Source organism: Bos grunniens, chromosome 22 (genome assembly GCF_055505025.1).
Source record: "Bos grunniens cultivar Pamir isolate PY7600 chromosome 22, Bosgru_T2T1.0, whole genome shotgun sequence".
Classification (NCBI taxonomy): Eukaryota; Metazoa; Chordata; class Mammalia; order Artiodactyla; family Bovidae; genus Bos; species Bos grunniens.
Window position 1 is genome coordinate 47,212,831 of NC_141186.1, and position 18,165 is coordinate 47,230,995.

The 18,165-nt window shown below is 46.3% G+C and overlaps 1 protein-coding gene and 1 long non-coding RNA gene across 8 annotated transcripts in view; one reads left to right on the top strand and one right to left on the bottom strand.

The window, feature by feature from the left end:
* The window catches only part of CACNA2D3 (calcium voltage-gated channel auxiliary subunit alpha2delta 3), a 900,680-nt gene extending 900,120 nt beyond the window's left edge, over positions 1 to 560 (bottom strand). For 5 of the 6 annotated variants that reach the window (XR_015151529.1, XR_015151528.1, XM_086367460.1 and 2 more), the window contains exon 1: positions 146 to 414. Coding sequence is in view for 4 of the 6 variants with exons in the window: in XM_086367460.1 (XP_086223586.1) it covers positions 146 to 267 (122 nt within the window). In the remaining 2 variants the exon portion in view is untranslated. Of the gene's footprint in view, positions 1 to 145 lie in introns of all 6 variants that reach the window. The other variant, XM_086367461.1, reaches the window with a different exon arrangement.
* Positions 550 to 18,165, top strand: LOC147348378 (uncharacterized). 2 transcript variants are annotated; one of them, XR_015151532.1, is made up of 3 exons: positions 550 to 782; positions 15,762 to 15,960; positions 16,666 to 18,165. It is a non-coding gene; the product is annotated as an uncharacterized LOC147348378 (long non-coding RNA). The 2 variants fall into 2 exon arrangements; XR_015151531.1 differs by lacking the exon at positions 550 to 782 and adding an exon at positions 3,557 to 4,682.

An 18,165-nucleotide genomic window follows, 5' to 3' on the forward strand; every position in this document is an offset into this window, starting at 1 on the left:
GGGTGCGGGCCGGCAGGTGCGAGAGACGAGGCCGACGACCGCGGCAGGTCCTGTCCGGCCGCACCTGCAGGAGCCCAAACTTGGGCACAGCGGGTCGCGGGCGGCCGGAATCCCCTCCCGGGGCGGTGCAGGACCCCGCACTTACACGGAGAGAGGGATCTGCTGCTCCGAGCGCACCACGTCCCCCAGCGCGGCGTAGAGAAGCGCGGCGGTCAGGAGCGCCCAGGGCCCCCGGGACGCGCGGCGCTGCCAGCCCAGTCCGGCCATGCTGGGCTCCCTCCGACGCGCCGGCAGCAGCGACAGAAGCGGCCGTGGGGAGCTGCGCCGAGCGGGCGGTGGGCGAGCGCGCTGGGCTGCCTGCTCCGCGCCGCCCCGCCTGCCTCTCGCGCGCCGGGCGCACTTGGGGAGCAGAAAAAGGAGCGGGGCGGGGGGGTGCGGGGGGGGCGGAGGGCGGAGAGGAGGAGGGAGTGGGGAGAGGTGGAGAGGGAGGCAGGCGGGGGAGGAGGCAGGGAGACGCGCCTCTCGCAGCGGCGGCCGCCCGGCCCCGCCTCGGCGGCCCCGGGAGTCCGGCGGGCCGCGGCGGGAGGGCGGGAGGCGCCGCGCGGGCGGGGACTTGCAAACTCGCGTGTCCTTGGCCGCGGCGGAGCGCGCCCTGCCCCGCCCGGCCCACTGCGGCCGCCGAGTTCTCCACAACTCCGCAGTCCGCCGCCGCGGGCGCCACTCTCGGGCTGACCCCCGGCCGGACCCAGTGACCCTGCGCCCCGAGCTGGCTGGAGATGCGGGTGGGTGCGGGGGGAGGCAGGCTGGAGGACCCTGGCGGGGTCACAGGGTGCTGAGGAGCGCAGAGGTGGCGCGACCCCCGGCCCCGCCGCGCAGTTTTCCGGCGGGCAAGGGGTGCGAGGAAGAGGCCAAAGTCTGAAGAAGAGGCCGGGGCTCGCGGCGGAGTACTGGGTCGCGTGGGGTGGAGTGCGATGGGGATGGCAGGGGGATGACAGCGGGGCTCGGCGGTCAGGCGCGGGCACTGCTGCGTGGCCGCCTGCAGCCGCTCCTCCGGTCGCGGCGCCGACCAGGGAAGGCGCGGAGGGCGGCGCTGCCGGCGCGGCGCGGGCTCACGAGCGCGGGGCTCCGGGTTTCGGGCCGCAGCTGGGCCGGCTTGGCGCGCCCGAGCCCGGGCCGGGCTCTGACCCGCGGAGGCCCGGGGTCCGCGCAACTGCAACGGCCGGCGGGGCGGGGAGGGGCGGCACTGCGGCTCCGGGTCCATCCTGACTGGCGGACTCCCTGGATTTCGGGAATGAGGGAGTCCTCCGAGGCTCGGGGATTCACCGTCTCCCCACTCGGACCCCCACCCGCTGGGTGGAAGGCGCGGTCGCGCGGGCGGAGGCAGGAAGTCGGGGAAGCCCCGGGCGCCTGAGGAACCAGGCTTCCCCGCGGCCTCTCCCGCCGCCGCCCCCAGCCCGGCACCCGTCTCTCGGAGCCCCGGCTCCGGCTAGAGGTCTGGGTGTGTGACTGGGAACTTTGTGGAGCCCTCGCGCCAACCGGCAGTCGAGACCGACCCGAGCTGGGCTGAGTCATCCTTGACTCGCCGAGCGCAACTCGACTGACCCCGGGCAAGCCGCGCGCTCCTGATACCGCGGGGTCTCCCGGGGCGTCCGCCGCCTGGGTTCGCCTGGTTTGCGGGACTCCCCCTACAGGGCTCTGGGCTCTCTTTCCCGTCACCCGCCTTCAGCCTCACCGCCCTCAGCTCTCTGGGGAGAGAGCGAGGGTGGGCTCCAGCTTCCGCCTGGTGGTGTCGGGCGAGAAGCCAGGCGGGCTCTCCTGCTCAGCACCCCCGCCAAAAGTTACCCCTGCAGACGTGGGTCTGGATCTCACAGTTGGCTACGCTGGGAGAAGGACCGCGCAGGGGCCTTTGGTGTCTGCCGAGTGCGGAGGAGCCCCGGCTCTCGTGGGCGGGTCGTGCCCCCACCTCGGGGAGCAGCTCAGGGAACAGGCCCCACCCTGGAAGCGCCAGGTGCTTCCCGCCCACGGGCAGCGTCTACAATCTCCACGGATGACTAACCGGTTATAATGAATTCTCCGCTTCTGTGCACACCTCCGATCTATGGAAGTGTGCTAGCAGTTCCAAACCGAGATGAGCGCGGCCTGACCCCAGGGAAAGGGTCCGGATGGCTTTGCCGCTCACACTGGGGGCGGGAGAAAAATAATTTTCCTGTCATATCCCAGGCGCCTTCTTTCTAAATGAGTAAGTGTGTAAGTGAGTGAAAGCATACTAGCCTTTATTTGTAAGCCTACAATCCACTGCCACTGTAATATCTATATGATAATGGCCTTCAGGCAGTCCCTCATTCATGCAGTGAATAACTGCCAAGCATCTGTGATAGGACCGTCGAGTGTACCAGGGACCCGACGGTGAACGAATCAGACACCTCCCCTCGAGGATTTTATGCGCTATCAAAGGAAAAAGGCTTTACTCCAAAAGCCATAATGATAAATGCATAATTATATAGTTTGACAAGAAGTCAACTATAGTATGCATGAAGAAAAAGTACCTGAAACGTCCATATTATTGCTATCCCTATTAACTTGGGAGAAAACTGAGGCACCCTAAAATAATACAGCTTAGTCAAACAACCACTAGACTGCTGGACTATATTGAGGACCACTGGGGCACCAGGGTCATGACAACAATTTATGATGAAAGCCAGCCGTATGCAGGTGAACATTGCAGCCGTTTCAGGGCAGCTAGAGATGAACCCGGAGAGGAACCCTGGCACAGGAATTCACAGCCCCCCAGAATCATAGCGTCTTAAGCATTTGTAACTTACACACGGACCATCTTAAACAGAGCATTGCATCCAATGCATTTAAAATAGATCCCACTAAACACTTCCTGCTGCTGCTGCTGCTGCTGCTAAGTCACTTCAGTCGTGTCCAACTCTGTGCGACCCCATGGATGGCAGCCCACTGGGCTCCCCTGTCCTTGGGATTCTCCAGTCAAGAACACTGGAGTGGGTTGCCATTTCCTTCATGAAAGTGAAAAATGCATGAAAGTGAAAAATGAAAGTGAATTTTCACTTCATGAAAGTGAAAAATGAAAGTGAAGTCGCTCAGTCGTGTCCGACTCTTAGCAACCCCGTGGACTGCAGCCTACCAGGCTCCTCTGTCCACGGGATTTTCCAGGCAAGAGTACTGGAGTGGGGTGCCATTGCCTTCTCCGAAACACTTCCTCAGATCAGATCAGATCAGTCGCTCAGTCATGTCCGACTCTTTGCGACCCCATGAATCGCAGCACGCCAGGCCTCCCTGTCCATCACCAACTCCTGGAGTTCACTCAGACTCACGTCCATCGAGTCAGTGATGCCATCCAGCCATCTCATCCTCTGTCGTCCCCTTCTCCTCTTGCCCCCAATCCCTCCCAGCATCAGAGTTTTCCAATGAGTCAACTCTTCGCATGAGGTGGCCAAAGTACTGGAGTTTCAGCTTTAGCATCATTCCTTCCAAAGAAATCCCAGGGCTGATCTCCTTCAGAATGGACTGGTTGGATCTCCTTGCAGTCCAAGGGACTCTAAAGAGTCTTCTCCAATACCACAGTTCAAAAGCATCAATTCTTCGGCGCTCAGCCTTCTTCACAGTGCAGCTCTCACATCCATACATGACCACAGGAAAAACCATATTCAAATCCCAAAGAAAGGCAATGCCAAAGAATGCTCAAACTACCGCACAATTGCACTCATCTCACACGCTAGTAAAGTAATGCTCAAAATTCTCCAAGCCAGGCTTCAGCAATATGTGAACCGTGAACTTCCTGATGTTCAAGCTGGTTTTAGAAAAGGCAGAGGAACCAGAGATCAAATTGCCAACATCTGCTGGATCATAGAAAAAGCAAGAGTTCCAGAAAAACATCTATTTCTGCTTTATTGACTGTGCCAAAGCTTTTGACTGTGTGGATCACAATAAACTGTGGAAACACTTCCTACTCTCTCTCAAAAAACAATGTTTAAACTATCTGATATTGATAAGAATTGGAGCTCAAAGTGTCATAAATTTGAAGTCCTGTTGGTTTCAACTATCATCTTCAAACTCTATCATCCTTTCCAGAAACACAAAAATTAATGCCAGCTGTCTAGTCCCATACTCTGATTTAACAGAAGAGGCCCAGAAAGGTTTAGCCAAGTATTCGAAGACACACAGCCACTTAAAGGAGGGTCTCCAGACCAAAGCAGAGGGTTTGTGCAGCTACATCAGGACAAGGGACCAAGAAAGGCTTCAGCTATGCCAAGTGCAGCCCCAGGCATCAGGTCCTACTTGTCATTTTCTCCCAAAAGCCTATATTTCCACACCCAACTCTCCTTGAAGCTTTGAATCTAGCCAATAAACATTTCATTGACAGACTTCAGACTCTGTTTAAGGAGAGTTTAAGCAGAAGTGGAACATGATGAAATACGAGAGGTGCAAGTTTTAGAAATGCTCACCCAATCCTGGTCTAAGGAATGGATTCCAGAGGAGACCCAAAAGCAGCTGTTCTCAGAGCCAGAGAGGGCCTATTGAATGGTTGGGACTTTCTCTATTTGTCACAGTGACTTGGAATCCTACTGGCACTTCTTGGATGGGAACAGGACAGTCCCATACAAGGAGGAATTATTCCGTGTCCCATTGGACTCTCAAAGGACCCACTGGACATTCAGGTAGGACAAAAATTTGCTTATAATCACCTGATTCTAGAACTTATTTATTTTATATGTAAATATAAAGGAGTTTTTACATGGTTTTAAAAAACAGTGAATTTTCCAGGAATGCAACTGTAGTATAAATAAAAAGAACATTGTCTTCTGTTTTGTTCAGAATCTTAGCAAGAGGTCTTTGGTTAATTGTTTGTTTGTGTTTTACCATTTTGGAAAAGCACTTCTCCAACTGTAGCTGTGCTCAGGGTCCCAGGTCACCAGTAGAGCCCCTCTATGTCAGTCTACACTTGGGGTGTGGAATTCCTAACCAGCCTGCATATAGGGGCAAGTCCATGAGCACTCATAGTGAAATGCTTTTTATTTTATTATAAATACTTTTATTTTATTTATCTCTGATATTACAAGATGAAGCATCATATAGATTTTTTAAAATAATTTTATGTATTTCTGATTCTGCTGGGTGTTCATTGCTGTGAGCTGGCTTTCTGTAGTTGCAGCTGGTGGGGGCCCCTCTCTAGTTGCAGTGCACAGGCTTCTCATTGCAGTGGCTCCTCTTGTTGCAGAGCATGAGCGCTAGGGCACGCAGGCTTCAGCTGTTGCAGCCATGGGCTCTAGAACACAGGCTCAGTAGCTGTGGTGGATGGGCTTAGTTGCCCCACAGCACATGGGATCTTCCCCAATCGGGGATCGAACCTGTGTCCCCTGCATTGGCAGGTGTGCTCAACTACTGGACCACCAGGGAAAACCAATTTTTTTGTTTTAATTCTGACCTTGAGTAGGTTATATTGTCTCAGAATTTCATATCAGAATGGTAAAAGGGGGTGAAGATCTACTACTCTATATTAGAAACACCAGTGAAAGGCTATGATGTTGCTGGTCGGGATACAAAATGGTTCACCTTGAAGAAGCAAAATGACAAATGCTTTAACCTTTGACCCAGCAGTCCCTCTTCTGGAAACTTGTCTTACAATTGCTAAATGATGTTCATATGAAGTTATTCATCACCACATTATCTCTAAAAGCAGAAGTCTGGAACCAACCCAACTGGCTATCAGTACACATTTGGTTAAAGAAACTGTGTGCACCCACACAGTGGAATATTATGCAGTTTTAAAAATGAGAAAGCTTTCTACATGTAAATGTGAAAAGATCGTGAGTATATTAAATTCTTTATAAAAAGCAAGGAAAAAAGAAAAAGCAAGGTACATAGCAACATGTATGACATTGCCTTTCTGTAAGAAAGAGGGAAAATAAGAATACATATTTTTATTTGCTTAAGAAAACAATGGAAGATACACAAGAAACTACCATTAGTTACTCCCTGTTGGAAATTAGGGACAGAGTAGATGGGGACAAGATTCAGAGTGGCATTTCACATGCTTATCACTTTAAACCATTTTGATTTTTGAGTCTTGTGGATGTATTACTTATTCAAAGCAGTAAGCAGACAAATGTTAATAGCTCTTAAAACAGTTTAGACACTGGGGCCAGGGCTGGAGTGGAGCAAGTCATTGTTGGGATGGAATGTGAGAGACACTTAGAGTCCGTGATGCCCTCCAGAGGTGGTTCTCAAACCCTCAGAGATTGCGATTCAGTAGGTTCAAGTTGGGTCAGTAGGTAGAGGAGGATCTTTGTTTCTAATAAGCCCTTCAGAGGATTCTGACGCTGATGCTGGTGGCCACGGACCACCACTGGCAAGCATGCAGTTTCTTTTACAAGAAATGTGTAGAGCCTGGTGGCGTTATGGACTTCGGGTTCAAACAAACCTATGTTCAAGTCGTGGCTCCCCCTCACATAAGCAGTGAGAATTGGGCAAGTTACCCAACCTCTCTGAGCCACGATTTCTCAACCACAAAAGATGGATAACGATAGCACCAGAGAGCAGACCTCACACAGACATAAAGATGCAGCGGGACAATGCAGCTAAGAATTCAACAAATGTTCATTACTGCTTCCACTCTGCACATACAGCAAGATTTCCACACCTGGGCTATTTTCCTGGCTTACCAAAAAAGTGTGCCTTACTCTTAACTCAGAGTGCCAAAGCTTCCTCTTCACCATCACCATGCACACATATACGCTCACACAGAACCCACCTCTCCATTGCCACCACACTGCCCAGCCCACCCTGCTCTGCCCATCCTCCATAAAGACATTGCTTCCCTGCACCCCTCTCAAATACACTCCTTCTTCCCATGGTAGCCAGAGCCATCTTTTCAAAAACAAAAATCAAACCATAGTCATTCCCCTGCTCAAAATCCTCCAGTGGTTTCTGTTTTTAATTAAAATGCAGGTTGCTTGCCAAGGCTCGCACGGTCCTGACGGCCGCCCTCCTCTCTCAGTCCCACTTTCATCTCTCTCCCCATTGCTCACTGGGCTCTAGCCCATCTCCTTGGGGTGACTTTCCGTCTTGGGCCTTTGCATATGCTGTGACCTCTGCCTGGATGAGCTTCCCTTCTGGCTCAGCTGGTAAAGAATCCGCCTGCAATGTGGGAGACCTGGGTTCAGTTCCTAGGTTGGGAAGATCCCCTGGAGAAGGGAAAGGCTACCCACTCCAGTATGCTGGTCTGGAGAATTCCATGGATGGACTGTATAGTCCATGGGGTCGCAAAGAGTTGGACACGACTGAGCAACTTTCACTGCTTGGATGACAGTTTCTCACTGTATTCAGGTCTCTGCTTAAATGTCACTTTTCTGGGGAAAATTTTCCCTGATTCCCCCACCCCTATAAAGGAGAAACACACACAGAGACACACCCATCCACACACATGTCCCCATCCACACACACTCGTACACCTCTGTGCTCTTACCTTGCTTCAGTTTTCTTCCTAGCGTTTATCACTAATGATGGAGTGATTTATTTGTTTACACAGTGTCTGCCCCATGGGATGGGACATGCCCATCTTTATCATTAATATTATAATGATGTCAGCAAGGACTTTGATGTCATGGGGGCTCAATATACATCAACTAAATGACGAGAACCTGTGTCAGCTTGAAATTCCTTTCTCCCTGTTTCCTTCTTCCTCAAGCTCTTTCATCCACCTCACCCAAGACAGAGCCTTTGAAAAAACGCAAGGTTTGCTAAGGAGAGCATCAGGGAAACTGTTTCTCTGGGGAGAAGTGCTCAGTCACATCTCTGTGGGAGGATACTGGTTGGAGGAAGAAAATAGAGACAGGAAGACAACTCGAAAGTTTAAAAACACTATGAGAATGCCTTCCTGAATGGTGTTTTTTCAGCTATTAGAGGAAAGAAATGTACTTGTCATCTTCAAAATTCTATTTACTGTACACTGGTGACATTATTTCCAGCTTCACAATGGTGTTCAGGGTGTAGACATGTCCCAAGGAGAACACCGTGAGCCAGAAGCATTCCACTCTTAGAAGATATATTCTGAAGATGCCTGAAATGCAGTCCTTGAAAAAGATAGCCCCGAAGACAGTGTCGGGTTCACTGTGCCAAACCTCCTTGCATAGAGCAAGCATTAAGGCAGCTTCTGGTGAATCCCACCAAACTAGATGACCCTTTAAAACATTTCTAACCCTTCCCCTGAATTGAAAAGAGCTCTTGGATTCCCAACATAGAAGGCAATGGGTGTGTATGTGGGTACTTTGTGATAAACGTCTCCTCTCTAAGATCTGTCCCCAACTCTGAGAAGGTTGTCCTTGGCCAATGGCAAGGACTATCCCAGAGGAAGGACCTGGAAAGACCAGCTGGCCATTGAGCAGCTTCCCCAAACCTGGCGAGGTTCTGGCCCACACACGTTAGAAGCGGCTGTTCCCCTCCTACTCGGGTGGGGACTGAGTTTCCCTCTTCAGTAAGTCTAAGTTTCTTTTCTAAGTCTGTGGGCCTGTTTTTGTTTTGTACAGTAGTTCATCTGTATCAGTTTTTTGATCCCATCTATAAGTGATATCAAGGACATTTGTTTTTCTCTGTCTGACTTACTGGACATAGTGTGATCATCTCCTAGTCCATTCATGTTTGCTACAAATGGCATGATTTTATTCTGTTTTCTGGCTGAGTGATAGTGCATTGAGTATATGCAGCACATTTCTTTCTTCATTTATTTGTCGATGGAAATTTTGGTTGTTTCCATGCCTTGGCCATTGTAAAGAGTGCTGCAACAACCCTTGGAGTGTGTATGTCTCTTTGAAGGATCATTTTCTCTGGGTGTACGCCCAGGAATAGGATTCTCAGCCCCTGTGGTAGCTGTATTTTTCATTTTTTAAGAAACTTCCATACTGTTCTCTATGGTGGCTATTGCCAATTTACATTCCCCCCAACAGCATAGTAGGGTTCCTCCAGCCCTCCTCTGCCCATCCTCAACCCCAAGCCCTGGCATGCTGGGAACCTCAACTTGTTGTTCATGGAAAGCAGGGCAAATGTTTATTTAAATGATTCCATGTTTTGTTTTGTTTTTTCAGTTGAAGTATAGTTGATTTGCAATGCTCTGTTATCCCACAACATTTTATTGAATAAGTGATTCTCTATGTGTATGTGTGTGTTCATGTATATATTATAAATATATACAAATTATATACTTGTATTGAGACATTCTGCACATATATATATATACATTATGACCATATATATACACATGTATATGTATGTATATACATACTGGCACATGTATGTGTATATGTGCAGAATATCTCGATATGAATGTATGACTGTGTGAGTGGGTGGGTGTGCAAGCCTGTGTATGTGAGTCTGTGAGTGCCTGCATGTGGAAGTGATTGGTATGCAAGTGTATAGACGTGATGCTTTGTGTGTGTGTGTGAGTGTGACTGTGCATATGTGTGCGTGTGAGTGCAGCACTCATCACATCACAGTTATCTGGTCTGCAAAAGAATCTATCCTAAGGCAAACCAGGTCTGGCGCTCAGTTAAGGGGATTCCTTAAACCAGCTCTGACTTGGTCCTTGGCAAACAGTGGCCTCACACCCACACTCACACACTCAGTGACACAGCTTCTCGGCAACCATTCTCCAGGCAGAAGAATGCTTGTGTGCAATGAAGAGCCCTTAAATGAACAGCTGCAACATATGCCAAGCCTACTATTCTGGTTTTGTTTTACATTTAAAACATCAAGCCAAGTGGAGAAAGAGCAGAAAGTGTTCACACATAGCACACCTTCTAATTATCTGAATCTAAAGTTGCCTATTTTCAGAGAGGGCAGTGCCGCCTTCTGGGGGTTAGAGACGTAGGACAAGGTCCTTCCAGGATTGAATTCATTTCTTTGTGAATATCTTAAAGACAAGGTTTCTAAGTGTCCATCAAAGAGAACTGGTTAACTTAATCACAGTTCATCACATAATGGAATTTCATAAAGCCATTAAAAAGGGTAAAATCTGACTTCCATGTACTGCCATGCCCACATGGCAAGTGGCCCTTAACAAGTGGAAGTGTCAAGTGGAAAAAACCAACAGGTTGTAGAACAACATGTGCAGTATAAACCCATTTCTGGTTTTTAAAAATATGTGGCTGTAAGGTATAGGTGTAAGTATGCGTGCATGCTAAGTCACTTCAGTCGCATCCTACTCTGCAACCCCATGGACTATAGCGTGTCAGGCTCCTCTGTCTATGGGGATTCTCCAGGCAAGAATACTGGAGTGGGTTGCCACGCCCTCCTCCAGGGGATCTTCCCAACCCAGGGATGGAACCCGAGTCTCTTGGGGCTCCTGTATTGCAGGTGGAGTCTTTACTGCTAAGCCATCAGGGAAGCCCCCTAGGTGTAAGTGTAGGTAAGGCCATATCATACTGGATACCTTCTCAGTGTGTACGCATGGAACAAACTGGAGAGTCATATGCTACACTAGCAACGCTGGTTCCCTCTAGAAGACAGGATTGGGAAGTTGAACGGAAACATTCCGCTTTCTACTTTCAGCACTTTGGTGCAGTTTGAATCCCTACAGAAAGCCTGAGAGCAGAAGTATGAGTAAGGAGAGTGTAGAAAGTGAGTGGAGTATGTCTGGAAGGATTAGCATAGGCAGCATCCGAGCAACACAGATGTTCCAAAAAGATGATATGCATGTCATCACCTTTCTTTTTTTCAGCTGGGTCTTCATGGCAGCACACAGGATCTTTTTTTAGTTGTGGCTTGAGAACCCTTAGTTGCTGCATGTGGGATCTAGTTCCCTGATTAGGGGTCAAATGCCAGCCTCTTGCACTGGCAGCATGAAGTCTTAGCCCACTGGACCACCAGGGAAGTCTCACCCCATTGTTCAAAATCATGATGTGGTAGGAAAGGAAGATCCATCAGTGCTAATGAATGAGCGTCTGGTGGGGGCAGGTGGGGAGGGAGGTCACTCCTCAGAGCTGGAACGGATATCAAATCAGGAGGAACTGATACATGTTTTCTGAGTTGAGAAAATGACCACATCGGCAGGACCAGATGGCAGTGTGGCCAGAGAGTGGCCCCCAATGCTGTTACAGCGAGTTCATTTGTGGCTTTCCCCTCATTCAGTTGTTTTCACTGATGACAATGGTTTTTTAAAATGTTGAATTGCAGTTGTGTAAATATCTCTCACATTTTAAAACATTTATTTTCATGACTGTGTTTGGGAGATAAAAGGTATATAAACTCTGAGTGCTGCTGCTGCTGCTAAGTCGCTTCAGTCGTGTCTGACTCTGTACGACCCCATAGACGGCAGCCCGCCAGGCTCCCCCGTCCCTGGGATTCTCCAGGCAAGAACATTGGAGTGGGTTGTCATTTCCTTCTCCAATGCATGAAAGTGAAAAGTGAAAGTGAAGTCACTCAGTCATGCCTGACTCTTAGGAACCCCATGGACTGCAGCCCACCAGGCTCCTCCATCCATGGGATTTTCCAGGCAAGAGTACTAGAGTGGGTTGCCACTGCCTTCTCCCATAAACTATTAGTATCAGTAATTAAAAAGTAAATGGTTTTCTGCTATGTTACATATTAAACATATTATTTAAAATTTTGCATGAAATAATCAGGTTTCAAATACAGTAAACTCTCTGCTTGAAGCCAATTTTTGGATGATCCACCCTCAGTTTCTCATCCCAGGTCAGCTTCCCCCAGTGCCAGTCAGTAAGCTCTCACAGTATTCAATAAGGTACACTTTGGAAAATAAACTAACTTTTAAATAGGATAAAAGTCATTTAGGTTCATATTGTGTGTGGGCTCAGTCATGTCCTATTCTTTGTGACCCCGTGGACTGAAGCCCGCCAAGCTTCTCTGTCCATGGAATTCTCCTGGCAAGAGTAATGGAGTGGGTTGCCATTTCCTTCTCCAAGGTTCATATTGGGTTGACCAAGATAGTCCAAGGAGTCACAAACAGTCAGACACAACAGAGTGACTTTCACTTTGGGGCTACCCTTGTGGCTCGGCTGGTAAAGAACCTGCCTGCAATGCAGGACACCTGGGTTCAATCCCTGGGTTGGGCAGATCCCCCAAAGAAGCGAAAGGCTACCCACTCCAGTATTCTGGCCTGAAGAATTCCATGGACTGTTATAGTCCATGGGGTCGCAGAGAGTCGGACATGACTGAGCGACTTTCGCTCACTGGGTTGGCCAAAATGTTTATTTTTTTTTTTTTTTCGTAACCCAAATGAACTTTTTGGCCAAGTCAATACTCGGTCTATTTAAACACACATACATTCCAAAGGCAAATGTAAGTGTGGATGAGAGTAGCCGCTGTCTTAAGCACTCTTTGTCAATGGTTCTCTGCTCTCTCACTCTCACCATGGACTAGAGTTGGTAGGAAGCACTGAACATAACTTCCTGTTGAGAACGGAGGACTCTGCATCCTCGGCTCATTCAGGGAGTGTAGGTGGAGGTGGTTTAGTCGCTAAGTCATGTCTGACGCTTTGCAGTCCCATGGACTGTAGCCTGCCAGGCTCCTCTGTCTGTGACATTTCCCTGGCAAGAATACTGGAGTTGGTTGGTATTTCCTTCTTCAGGGGAATCTTCTCGACCCAGGGATCAAACCAGTGTCTCCTGCGTCTCCTGCTTGGCAGGCAGATTCTTTACCACTGGGCCAACTGGAAAGCCCCTAGAGAGTATAGAGGTCCCTTCGTTGGATGACTGTTTCGTTCAATCATGATTTTGCATCTACGTATTTCCAGTTGCATGGACTGGTGAGGAGTGGGTCCCTCATCAGGTAATAGCCTAAATAGTCAAATACTCTAAGTGGTCAAATAAACATGGTCAATTTTTCTGTAGTAGATTTTTACAAATCATATATTTAATGTTTGAAGTTAAGGAGCATGAGACCTAATCTCCAATGAACTTGAATAATTAACATTAATTTGATAACATTGAACATTTTCCCCCTCAACTGAAATGAAATATATGTATATGTAAAATGAATTCACTTTGCTGTACTGCTGAAACTAACATAATATTGTAAATCAACTATACTCCAATAAAAATTTAAAAAGCAGTACATTCATATACTGGAATGCTACTCAGCGCTAAAAATGAATTACTAATATATGCAACAGACAAGATGAATGGACCTCAAAAGCATTATGCTTGAATAATATACAAAACAGTGTACACTATAATGATTCCAAAATATGGAAAAAATAAAACTAATCTATCAGAAAATGCTTGCCCAGCCAGGAGGCATTGGGTAATTGTCTAGAAAGGGCACAAAGACACTTTCTGGGATAATGCAGATGATCCACATTTTTGTGTTGAGTGATGTTTGCATAGGTGAATACTGTTGCTAAAACTCATAAAACCGAGTGCTTAAAACCTATGCATTTTATTGTGTGTAAAGTATGCCTCTATTTTTAAAAAAATATATATAGTTATTAGATGTTTCTGTGCAATATTGTTGCCCAGCAATGCTACTGTTATTATCAAGAGATGCTGATGGACTATGTTGCATTGTTCATAACTGCCTTTTTGTATTATAACTATTTGTAACTTTATGAAATCTTCATAAATATGATCAATTGCAATAATAAAGTTATGAAACACTTAAAAATGACAACTGGTGGAGGGAAGTATTTCCAACTCATCTCTCAGATAAAGGGCTAATCACCTATATATATGGGCTTCCCCGATGGCTCAGCAGTAAAGAATCTACCTGCAGTGCAGGAGACCCAGGAGACGAGGTTTTGATCCCTGGGCCGGAAAGATACCCTGGAGAAGGAAATGGCAATCCACTCCAGTATTCTTGCCTGGAAAATCCCATGAACAGAGGAGCCTGGAAGGCTAAACAGTCCATGGGGTCACAAAGAGTTGGACATGACTGAGTGACTGAGCACTCATGTATATGAGATTCCTTAAAAACTTATTTTAAAAATACCGTAAGCTACTAAAGTAAAGATGACTTTTTTTTTCCACAGAGTGAAGTGCTTTAGAGTAGAATCCACACTTGGATGAAGCCGCTTTTCTTGTTTCTGGTTTTATTTCCCCGTCTAATGGTGGTTTGGGAGAAAGGGAGGGAAACAGTGAGAAAGAGATCAGCAAGAGAGCAGGAAGGATGGGAGGGAAGAAGCAGATAGGTACATACCCATGCTCAGAAAATGAACTAGATAGAAGTATATCAGCATGTTAATAACAGGCAGTGAAGCTGTGGGAGATTTTTCTCTTCTTATGGATTATCTGTGTTTTTTACAATGACTATATATTACTTTCTGTACGTTTATAGGAAATGTTATCATGCAAATGAGAACTATTTCTGCTGAACCTATTATACTTACAAGTACTTTAAATAATTTTCATGGAACTCAATTTATGAGTTGAAATTTTTTTTTCCTTCAACAGGCAAAGCTTTTATTATTCATTTATCCCCACCCACCCACAGAATATGGGTGAATTAAGAGAGCTTCATGAACTTTTACTTATAAATGCTGCATAATTTTATATTCCAACAGCAGAGAATATATTTTAAAGCTAATTTAAATCTACCTGACTTATATTTGGAGTTTTCTTCTATAGTTTCCATCAGAGATGGTGCCCATATTGGTTTCTTAAAATAGATGTAGGAAAGGAATCTGCTGACAAGTTATTTGTCCTTCAAAAAAGCCTTTGTATTATATTTCAAACATGCATTAAAAAATAGAGAATTATTTAGTGAACCTTATGTAACCATAACCTAGATTGAACAAATATCTTTGCTTCATCATTTTAAAAATAAATTAGTAATCGTGACATTTCATCCCTAAATTCTTTAGCAAGCACTTCTAAAAAATAGACATCTTAACTCAGATGGTAAAGAATCTGCCTGCAATGCAGGAGACCTGAGTTTGATCCCTGGATCAGGAAGATCCCTTGGAGAAGGGAATGGCTACCCACTCCAGTATTCTTGCCTGGAGAATTCCATAGACATAGGAGCCTGGTGGGCTCAAAGAGTTGGACACCACTGAGCAACTAATACTTTCACTTTCACAAAACCACAAAACCATTTTCACATGTAACAAAATTATCTATAATTTCTTAATATCATCTGATATTTAGACCATATTCAAATTTCCCCTATTGATTCCCAAAATGTACTTTTGCAGTTATTTGTTGAACTTAGGGATCCACCCAAGGTCCAACTAACCATTTCTTTTCTAAAATCTGGTCTTTAAATCCAGAACAGTTTCCATCATCACTATTTTTCTTTTTAATTTTTTTAAAGGTATTTTTTGATGTGGATCCTTTCTTAAGTTTTTATTGAATTTGTCACAGTATCGCGTGTTTTATGTTCTGGTGCTTTGGCTGTGAGGCATGTGGGATCCCAGCTCCCTGACCAGGGACTGAACTCTCACCCCCTGCATTGGAAGGCTCAGTCTTAACCACTGGACCACCAGGGAAGTCCCTCTTTTTAATTTTTAAAATAATGTTATTGCTTAAAGAAACTTGAGCTATTCCATAAAGTGACAGTTTAAAGAATGATTTGAGAAAACCACCAAAGAACTCACTGCAAAAAGTGTCATCTCTAAACACAATGCCAGATTCATAGTTTAACATCTAAATTTTGCAAATCTTGATCTTGGACATCAAGAACATAATGCATTTGGTGGGGAGGGAAGTGGGGAGAGGAAAGATTGTGTTTAAACCGGCATACAAGCTGACTGATATAGATCTTATTTTTTGTTATTAAAACCTTGATTTTAGGAAGAAAGCTACGTTGCCTTTGGAACCTCTAAAGTCGGGAGAGACATTCCAATTTCCCTTCTGGCCTGGAGGAACACAAGCTTAATGTAGCTTGCAGGAAGCCTGATTTCAGCTAGCTTTAACACCCCCAGAAGGAGTTCAAATGTGAAAGAACAGCACTTTCCCTTTTAGGAGGCCCATCTTATCACAGACAACAGGGGTAAGAGAAAACATTTTAAGCTAATGATGTTTACAGCTAACTAGATTTGGTTGAAGCAATCCAGTGGACACCAGTCTGCAATTTCTTACAAGGTTCATTTATCTTAGAGTGCTCAACCACTAAAAGTCCCCTGCTTTCACATATCTCTGAATATTAAGCTAGACAATGAATTCTTCTCTCAGCTGGTTTAACTATCTTTAACCCCCAAGGCTGCTCCAGTACTGTGTGTGTTAATTCAACCGCATTACAAATTCTCTAATATTGAAAACAACAACAAAAAGAAACAAGTATTAAGCATAATAAAATAAATATTGTTGTTAGGGAGCTTTTTACATGATGCAGCCAAGAAAGTCCTCCACATATAGAAGGCTGAATTCTTAACCCATCCAAAATATAGTAACTGAATGTCTACTGACCGGGTCGTGCACCCATCTCTGCTAGCCTGGAAGAGTGTACTGCTTTCCTTAATGTCTGGGTCACATGCCCAGCCCTGAGGTCAGAGGTGAAGTCAACTTTGCACGTGTGTGCTAAATCGCTTCAGTCTTATCTGATTCTTTGTAAGTCTATGGACTGTAGCCCACCAGGCTTCTCTGTCCATGGGGTTTCCCAGGCAAGAATACTGGAGTGGTTTGCCAGGCCCTCCTCCAGGAGATCTTTCCAACACAGGGATTGAGCGTGTGTTTCTTATGTCTCCTGTATTGACAGACAGGTTCTTTACTGCAAGTGCCACCTGAGAAGGCCAAAGTCAACTTCACCCAAATCTTAATCTGAGACCAGTGAACACAACTTCCCACAGGGAAGATCACAGGGAAGATCAGAGAGCAGCGACCAGCGGAAGATGGAATGGATCCCGGGCAGACAAAGCCAACAGATGGGCGTCGATAGATCCAGGACTAAATGAAAACAGGGCTCCACAAACACGGAGAAGGGGTCCTCATTGGTGTGTGTTGTCTCTTTCCATTCAAAGGCCCAGATCACTGATACTTCTGAACTAATCAGCCTTGGCTCTTCTCCTGATGGCAACCCAGTCTCTTAGGACTCTGGGTCCTGCAAGCTTGTTGGCCCACTGGGCAAGTTTCCTAATGTCCTGTCCCAGGCAGACAAACCTTATCTCCAGCTAACTGCATGTTATAAAATCCTTGATGGAATGGCCTTGAGGGAAAGAGTGTTTTGGTCGCAATCCCTGGAAACACATCATAGTCCAGCTATCTAGGCTATTGAGTCCAGCCTTAGTGGGTGAAATCATTCATTTCTCGATATGGTTCTTCTAGCTGTTGGGAGGCAACAAAAGAAACATTCATTCAGTTTTTCAGTGAAAGATGAAATGAAGACAGAGGGCTTGTTTTTTGTTGTTTTGCTGTTGTTGTTGTTGTTGTTGTTAAGAGTTTGTTTTTAAGAGCAGTTTTAGTTTTACAACAAAATTGAGAGGAAAGTTCAGATATTTCCCCTATAACCCTTGTACCCACACATTCTACCCTTGTACCTCCTCCATTATCAATATCACATGCCAGAATGATAAGGGTTCCCTCTTGGTGTTCATATTCTATGCGTTTGATCTAAAGTGTAGTGCTGTCTATGTGTGAATGCTCAGTCACTCAGTCATGTCCGACTCTTTGCAGCCCCATGGACTACAGACTGCTAGGCTCCTCTGTCCATGGGATTCTCCAGGCAAGAATACTGGAGTGGGTTGCCATTTCTTCCTCTAGGGGATCTTCCTGTCCCAGGAATAGAACCCACATCTCCTGGGTCTCCTGCATTGGCAGGCAGATTCTTTACCACTGAGCCACCTGGGAGACCCATAGTGATACATATCCATCATCATAATATTGTACAGAGTATTTTCACTGCTCTAAAAATCTGTGCTCTGCCTGTTCATCTCTTTTACTTCCCTTACCCCAATACCCCAACGGCAGGAAGTTTTCACATCACAACACAGACACATCTTTCTAATAAAAAGAAACACCCCTCAGAGCTTTCCTAGCCCAATGAGGTTACTTGATCCTGCCTTGTAGGTTTTTTTCTTTTTTCTTTTCCCCTGCTATAAGCAACCAAAAGTAGAATAAACATGGGCATAAGACAATCCCGAGAATGCTCTGGCTCTTTCCCAGAGTCGCTTATCAGAGCCTGCCAGTGAGGGCCACATGTGTGCTGAAAGATGAATGGCAAATATCAAAGGATAATAAATAAAAAATAAAAGGAAAATGA